Genomic DNA, 8,314 nt, shown 5'->3' with positions numbered 1-8,314 from the left:
GAGGTCAGGCACGAGTTAGGTATAAACCACTGGTTCACAACCAGGGGGGCACGGTGAGATCGGAAGGGGGGAGTGAATTGTTTTCAAGAAAGAAAAACACACACACACACACACACACAGACAGGGCATCAGTTGGGTACTCGATGTATTTTATTGCTTTTCAAATAGAATGTGCATAAATGAAAAACCCTGCGTTCCCTCTCCCTCTGTATTTTCTTTTTGCTGGGGAGATGTGGAGCTTAGCCTGCCTTTTATCTAGCTGTCAGTGCAGACCAGTGTTGCCAACTTAGCGACTTTTCAGACGCCTTTAGCGACTTTTTTTTTGGGGGGGGGGGGCGCATAGCGACAAATCTAGCGACTTTTTGGACAAATCTTAGCGACCTTCCAAATTTCGCTAGTACTGTCCTTCTTGCTTTCCCGCTGCACTCACACCTCTCTCTGCATCTGCTCTGTTCAGTGACTGTCTGAGAGCCGGAGATTTAACAATGTCATGGATAACGAGACGCACCCTTCAGTCCAATTTACATCATAAAAGAGGTATATATATATATATATATATATATATATATATATATATATATATATATATATATATATATATATATATATATATATATATATAAACTGTTAATTTAGAAGCTTATAGTGTTCCCAGCAGCACATACAAATTACAATCTGCTATGCATTTCCAAGATCTTTTTATTTTTGTAAAATGTTTCTGCAGTCAGTTTCTACAATCTCTCCAGGCTTTTCAGGTTATGGACACTACAGACCATAGGCAGGTAATGTCTTGTGGTAACATTTCAGGAATACAATGAATGTAAATGCAAATCGATTTCTGAATTATTATTTTTTTTTATAACTTTGGTACAATTTTTACTAGTATGAGGTACATTTTAGTACAAATTTCCAAAATGATTACACTTGTAATTGTCATTCTTTTAAAACCTGCTCTTATGTTTTCATTATAGCTGTCCATTTTTACTTTCCACTTAATCCACGTTATCAATTTAAAACATTTGGTTTATTTATGAAAACACATTAGTATGATCTTCATTCAGTTATTACTCACAACAGTCAGTAAAACCAATTGCAAAGACTAATGTATTTCAGGTTCACATGTCAGTGAAGTGTTTGACACTCTTGAGGCATATCAGTGCTTCAAGTGCACAAAATTTCTTTGTCCATTTCGTCCAAAGGTCAAAATAAAATTTGAGGAGGACATTCAGGCAATAGGCCACCTTCAGTCCCATTTAACTTGAGTGGTAGTTATTACGTGGAAGCAAGTAGGCCATATATATATATATATATATATATATATATATATATATATAATTTGTGTGTGCGTATACAGTTGTGCTCAAAGTTGACATACCCTTTGCAGAATCTGTAAAATCTTAATAATAACGAGGCAAGATAATAGCTGAATGTATAAAAAAACAATTAGCCAGTTCAAAAGTTTACACACCCTTCATTCTTAATACTGTGTGTGATTACCAGGATGATCTAAAGACTTGATTTATATAACAAGCAATGAAAGCCTACTGTCTGTTATTGGGCACATTTTGTAAACATTTCACGATGGGTTTAGGGCTGTGAATTGATTAAAAATGTTTAACGAATTAATCGCCATGTTCTGTAATTAATTACCTGACGTTAAAATTTGTAATCATATATCAATATATTGACACACTGAATTCCCAGATTATTTAGAATCGACAAAAGGAAGTGTATTTTATTTTTTTAATGACTGCTTTATACATTTTTATCATTTTAAGTTCTTTCTGTGTATCCACCAGGTTACACTGGTAACGCTGGTATGCTTCGAAATAAAACAATACCACAAAAGTAATTTCAGAAACAAATATTCACTTATACCACAAAAATGTATACATTGTGTGTGGATTAATACTTTGAGAAGCACGTTTCACAACAATATCATTAACATAAACACATTTGGTGGGGGACAACCCCCACAATACACACCTCCGCAGGAAGGAAGGACACACCCAGACAGACAACTGCCAGTAGCACACACATACAGATCAATAGGGTTAAACCCCCCTACCCTCCACCCCTGAAAGTCATCAAGTTAAAAAGGTACTGGAAAACTGTTGGGAGTATGAATATGGAATATGAATAAAGTCAACTTTCTGACAACCGTTTAGGGAAGAACCACATATGGGTGTGATTGTCGGGTGTCCACAAACTTTTGGTCATATAAAGTACCATATCCTGCATTTGGCTAGAGGTTGTAATTTGAATTCCAGACCTCTGACCAGGGAAAGGCAAAGAAAACTCCCTTCAATTCGAAATTCCTATTCAGGAACTTGGGGTAGTGTTCTCAAGTACAAATTCCTCTGAGTTCACGGAGTGACGTCAAATCAGCATGGCTGCGCACAGCATCATAATTAAACAAAGTAGCACTTCTTACCTTTACACGAGTTATACTGTATATACAAGTATTTGTTTTAGATCAATCAATCTGACATATTGATGTTTGTTAAATCTAAGACAATGACTATGCAGTTTGTTGTTTAAGGAGGAAAATATACATTACTCATCACTCATCAACGTTAACAAAAGACAAATGTTTTTTCCCTACTTTATAGCTCAAATGCACAGGGGTAGAAAATGATGTTATTTCAAAATTCACACTTCCAAGGTAAGTCAAATGCAGCAGTAATACCACTGGTGGTATGGACTTGTGTACATGCAATAATTATTTTCTTTAGTATTGAATAATATATTTCATGAGAATATATATTTCATGAGAATTTTCAGAAACAACTCTGTACCACACAAAACACAAAAACACAGTATTCAAGTAAGTAAATAATACACCCCAAAGTTGATTATATTCCTATAAAGTCATGCCCCATAGTATTTTAATCAGTTTTATCAGTTTTATTTTTAAATTATTGATCTTTTTTTTTTTTTTTTTTTACCATTTTGACCACATGTTGTAGATAAGTTATCTGTTATGACTTACATTACCACCCTGAAGTTTATTATTTTCCAATAACAGTATAACCTGAAGGGGTTTATTCCTCTTATACAAGTTATTTTCGATTATCAGTGGTGGAAAACTTACTGACTATTAAACATGCTGATACCTTTGGACCATTAAACATACTGATACCAAACACTCTTTTGGTAAACATTAAATAAACATCTCCTCACAGAAAGCTTCACCATATCAACAGTCATCTTTGTTAATAACAACACATTTAAAAAATGTATTTATTGTTAGGCTTAGATTTTGTGGCGCGTCAACTATGCGCTTAAGACTCTCTTCCAATAACATGGGTGTATTCACATAAACCTGTGATTTGAATTACAGCCAGCACTATTGTGATAGCTCCTGTTCCATACCTTCTGACTAATCAGATTTAAAATTCAGCAGCACTGTGGTGTACATACATTTAAAATACAGTCACTGCTGGATAATGGCCAGGATAATGCCTGGCTCAATTAAACAGTTTTTTGCAGCCTTGAAGCATTCTTGCAAATAATGAATTAATTCCTAATTAATTCTTATCCTGTACCATTATTTGATTATTTAACATAAGCTTCAATTTATTTAAAGAAATGAACACATAACATGAATACTTGTGTATCTGTATTGATTTTCAAAATGGAACTGTCTAGATGAAAAGATAATTGAGATAATTTAGTAATGACACATCCCTAATGTCAGTTTGTATGAGACACAAGTTCCTGCGTAGATTTCCTAAGGTTTATTTTTTGTGTAATTGTCAATACAAAATATATCATGAAGGGAAAATATAAAAAATAATACTGCACAGTATTGTTTCTTACTTTTATTGAAAGTTGGCAATTGAAATTTATAACTATCTGCTGACAGCATATTATTTATGTTATTACAAATTGGCAAGATCAACAACCTTGACAGTGGCTTGCTTACATTTGAACATTTTATGGTCTCGCCATTACTTGTTATAGTAGCTTTATCTCTTTGCATCATATTGTGGTTTTATAACACAGCTTAGGCCCAAGATTTAAGCAGTGTAATCAAAACAAACAGGTAAAAACAGGCTCATAAAGTACTTAATCATTTAACTTTAGTACTGAATAAACAGTCACAACAGCTCCAATAAAAATCCCTTTAGATTTCTACTAAAATACACTGGTAGGCCTAAGTATTTTTTATTTTCTTGCATAACCTGATTATAATGTCAATTTCCTATCCGCTTGTTGGATTTTAGGTGTATGGTTTAAACCTTTTATTGATGTTTTTTAGCTCCTCCTCAATTAAAGAATTGCTGAAACCAGTTTTTAACCTCCTCCATTTTCTTCTGGAACGGGGTGTACAGATTCATTTTGAACTGCTCAGCCTGCTCTTTGAGTTTCTCCCATTTCTCCATCATTTGTTGAGATTGGTCATTCAGCAGATCTTTAAGGGTGTTAAATTTGTCCTCAGCATTCTGACGTACTACATCAAAATAAGACTTCAGGCGCTCATTCACATCGTCCGCATGCTGAGCAGCACGAGCTTGGACTTCCTCTAAGTATGTTTCTGCTTTCCTTAAGAGCAATTCAGAAAGAAAATGTCAATTAGGACACTTAGGTTCAATATTTGAATTATTGCTAACAAGCATAAACAAATAAGAATTCATCATTACTTCAACAACTTTTTCAACAACTTTAAGCAGTTTGCAAACTCCTTCACATGATTGACTTGAGATCTCAACCAGAGTTTGGTGTAACCTGTCACAAAGTAACACGTTACTGTGATCTAATTACTTTTTCTGATAACGCAGTAATGTAACGCATTACATTTTGAATTTATGCCATTTGATTACAGTTACTGGTGTCAATAAAACGATGTTGCTTGTGTTACAAATTAATTGGTAAGAAAACAATATTAAGTAAAAGGCATTTTTAAAATAAATCCCGTTTTGCCCCGAAGACTTTTTATTTAGCCCTGAATAATTCTCCACTTGGAACAGTTTGTCACTACGTAACTGAATACCAGTAAAATAAGACCACCTGTAATTTTATATCTTCAGTGAACGAAGGCGAGATCAATCAGACAGGATTTACAGGAAAATACGTGGAAACACTCGTGTCTTATTGGCTGACAGCTATCAATTCTTCCAAACGCTAGCTCACACAGTTAGTTTGAGGAAAAATGGATATATGTTGATTTTTTAAAACCAGTATAGGGGTTGAAACTGAAACAGTAACATCACCTGATGCCAAGCAGGAAAACAAGGTTTTTAGATGTCTATATGAGTTCTAGTTTATGTGAACATGATATGAGCAGAGCATAAGGAAAGATAATGTGCTTTACATGGCTCTGTAGCAGCTAAACCCAGACAATGGTTGAGCCTTCCCTTGGCAAGCGACACCAAACTAGCCTAGTTAGAAAAGTTTTATATTTTATCTGCCTGGTAGTCCTACAAGCAGTGACGACACCCGAGGCATGTTTTATGATAAATACAACTTTTTCTGATTATGTCATATATTGACGCGCTAAAATTACTGAAATAATTATGAGTTTCACTTTGTAGTGTATTTTTGTAGGTTTAATTAGATTTGAAAGTAACATGAAAGTAAAGTAATTAGTAATCTGATTACTTTTTACATGCAGTAATCCGTAATGTATTCAGATTTCTATTTTAAAGTAGTAATTAGTAATCTGTAGTGGATTACTTTTTTGAGTAATTTACCCAACACTGGTCTCAACCATAAATACTTCACTAGAAGATGGTTAAAATAATTAGGTTTAAGATAAGTTTAAATAATTACACAGCTTTAACTTTTGTGAAACCAATAACTAATTTAAATATTCCATTTTAAATATTCTATCATAGTAATTGACAATTATATGTGTTCTAAAAAAAAACTTACTTTTTGATCTCCTGCGTATCCTTGTTGAGGCGTTTCTTCAGTTTACGGATGTATGCATTGACTTTGTTCTGGAGCTCATCTCTGTTCTGCTCTACTATGGTCTGGAGCTCCTGGCTGTAAGCTGTAATTTGAACCTTTGCCTCCTCCATATGTACACGTAGCTTGTTTGACAGCAGCTGAAGATCATCCTGCACTCTTTGAGCCATCTGCTCAGCGTAGGGTGCTAGCTTCAACTTCACATCATCAGTGTACATCTGCAGCTCAGCCATGCTGTCACTGATCAGTGTGCTAGAGTGTGATAATAGAGAATTTCATTGAGGTCAGAGGTATGTAGCATGTTGTGAACATGTGGCATGTAGGACACATGCTTGCTAGTTTTCACTTTTTTGTAAATAACAAAGTGATAAATGTTGTAGAGGCCACAGTGGCTTAGTGGTTAGCATGTTTGCCGCACACCTCCAGGGTTGAGGGCTCGATGCCACCGTGACTCAGTGTGTGCAGAGTTTGCATGTTCTCCCTGTGCTTTGGGGGGTTTCCTCTGGGTATTCCGGTTGCCTCAGTCCAAAGACTTGCATTGAAGGCTGATTGGCATGTCCAAAAGAGTGTCTGTAGTGTGTAAATGTGTGTGTGATTGTGCCCTGTGATGGATTGGCACCCCGTCCATGGTGTTCCCCGCCATGTGCCCCATGCCCCGTGGGATAGGCTCCAGGTTTGCTGTGACCCAGTACAGGAAATGGATGGATAAATTTTGTGTCCGTGTGTGGTTTGTTGATGTCATTGCTATACTCACTCAAGCTCTCTTCCAAGTTGGGTGGCCTGTATGCTGTTCTTCATATCTTCAGCCCTGGAGCTCACACCATTTACATACTCCCAGAACTTATCCACCATCTCCTCCCAATGGGTTTTAGGTTCATCCTGAAACATGAAGCTTCCCTGGCAGCCTAAAAAGTAAACGCAAAAGGATTACACTATCAGTTTTTTTCCAGTGAATGAAATCCATATGTGATTGATATAGTTTACAGTGCAATTAAAATCTACAGTGTAACACCAAAACAATGGCCAATAAAGAAAGTGGTAAGCAAAGCATCAATGTTTACATGACTACAGTAGGTACTTTAGAGAGCTAATATCTTAATGATCATTAATGACATTTAAGTGTTACAAAGAATTAATTTATGACATAAAATTTTACCTGAGATGACCGAAAGGGCAAGGATTACAGCAACCAATTTCATGATTCCTCCTCAGGGAGCACACCTGCAGAAAACACAAGAGTCTTGAGAGCAAGAACAAACTAACTATGAAAACAGAATCTAACAGAAATAGATTATCTAAGACCTTTACCAATAGCGACTTGTGTTCTTATCTAAGAGCCTTACCACTAGTGACTTGCGGCCGTGGATCGAATCACTGCAGCAGTCCTTTGGAATGAGCTGGAGTTTATATAGCTTGAATCTAGTCACATGATCCATATAAGACATTTAGATGTAGTTAAAGAAGCTGCCTCTGGCCAAAGTTCTTGTACCTACATGCTCTGCTAATCATTTTTAATTGCCATATTCCATTCCACGTTGCAGCAGTGAGGTTCCAAAAGTCAAAAGTGCAGAAATTAAAATATGTAAGTTTTTATACAGGTGAGGTACTGAAACTAATGTTTTCCCAGTACAAAAATTCAAAAGTGTGTGAAGACCAAGAATGAACTCAAAGCATGTCCAAACCTAAGCATTCAGTATAATAGTGTCAAGTGTTGAAATCTGTGGACCTCTGATTAAAGTAACTGAAGTAGTAATACTTACAAATGAAGTGTGTCAGCGCGTTTCAATCAAATCAAACTAAGGGTTGATGCCTTCACCTTTGGACATTTCTAACCTCTAGACACACTTTTTTTTTTTTTTTTTTTTTTTTTTTTTTTTTTTTACATAATTAGAGAGATAAACGCATTCTGACCTATGGACCAAGGTTTATTAAAATAATCATATATTAATTATAAGGATTGGCATTTCTCTTCCTGTTTCTGTAAGGCATTTCATGCATCCATTGGTGAAATCCTTACATTTCTGTAGTTAACAAGGATTAATTAATTTGAGTGAATCACCGGCATTTCTCAAAATCACATGGCAGATGTTTTCTTACTATGTAGCACTACCATTTCATCCCCTCATTGACTCCCATAATAATTATGAAATTTCAGCAGGGGGAAGGTGGGTAAATGGTTATTTATGTGGATACTTGTGATTGGCAGGAACATTATAAATGTGGTGGTTTCTGTAGTAAGTCTGAGCTATTTTTTTTTTTTTTATCTATGCAGGCGACAACAAGGTAATCAGCCACTGAGTAAGAGCCTGGTAAACACCATTCCAAATATTTAAGCCTCCAATTAAAAACAAAATTATGTGAAGGTTCTTTAATATAGAGATATGAATTTTATTCAGTAAAT

The 8,314-nt window shown here is 35.4% G+C and overlaps 1 protein-coding gene across 2 annotated transcripts; it reads right to left on the bottom strand.

The window, feature by feature from the left end:
• Nucleotides 1-3,809: 3,809 nt before the first annotated feature.
• apoea (apolipoprotein Ea) lies at nucleotides 3,810-7,322 on the bottom strand. Of its 2 annotated transcripts, none has more exons than XM_017481235.3 (5): nucleotides 7,257-7,322; nucleotides 7,070-7,134; nucleotides 6,668-6,818; nucleotides 5,878-6,165; nucleotides 3,810-4,548 (listed from the first exon to the last, which is right to left on the bottom strand). In XM_017481235.3, the coding sequence occupies exons 2-5, from the start codon at nucleotides 7,110-7,112 to the stop codon at nucleotides 4,272-4,274; spliced, it is 759 nt and encodes a 252-aa protein (XP_017336724.1). In that variant the 5' UTR covers nucleotides 7,113-7,134; nucleotides 7,257-7,322; the 3' UTR covers nucleotides 3,810-4,271. The 2 variants fall into 2 exon arrangements, with proteins under 2 accessions (XP_017336724.1, XP_017336725.1); XM_017481236.2 differs by having other exon boundaries at nucleotides 7,222-7,292.
• Nucleotides 7,323-8,314: the final 992 nt, after the last annotated feature.

This window comes from Ictalurus punctatus, chromosome 12 (assembly GCF_001660625.3).
Source record: "Ictalurus punctatus breed USDA103 chromosome 12, Coco_2.0, whole genome shotgun sequence".
In the NCBI taxonomy this organism is placed as follows: domain Eukaryota; kingdom Metazoa; phylum Chordata; class Actinopteri; order Siluriformes; family Ictaluridae; genus Ictalurus; species Ictalurus punctatus.
This window is presented reverse-complemented; position numbering and strand designations above follow the sequence as displayed.

What these genes read in the sequence shown, in the direction of transcription:
- apoea (XM_017481235.3), bottom strand. Translation starts at nt 7,112, where the DNA reads ATGAAATTGGTTGCTGTAATCCTTGCCCTTTCGGTCATCTCAG. An exon ending in TGCCCTTTCGGTCATCTCAG is followed by an intron (nt 6,819 to 7,069) that starts GTAAAATTTTAT and finishes TTTACTTTTTAG; the next exon opens with GCTGCCAGGGAAGCTTCATG. An exon ending in GATACGCAGGAGATCAAAAA is followed by an intron (nt 4,549 to 5,877) that starts GTAAGTTTTTTT and finishes ATTGCTCTTAAG; the next exon opens with GAAAGCAGAAACATACTTAG.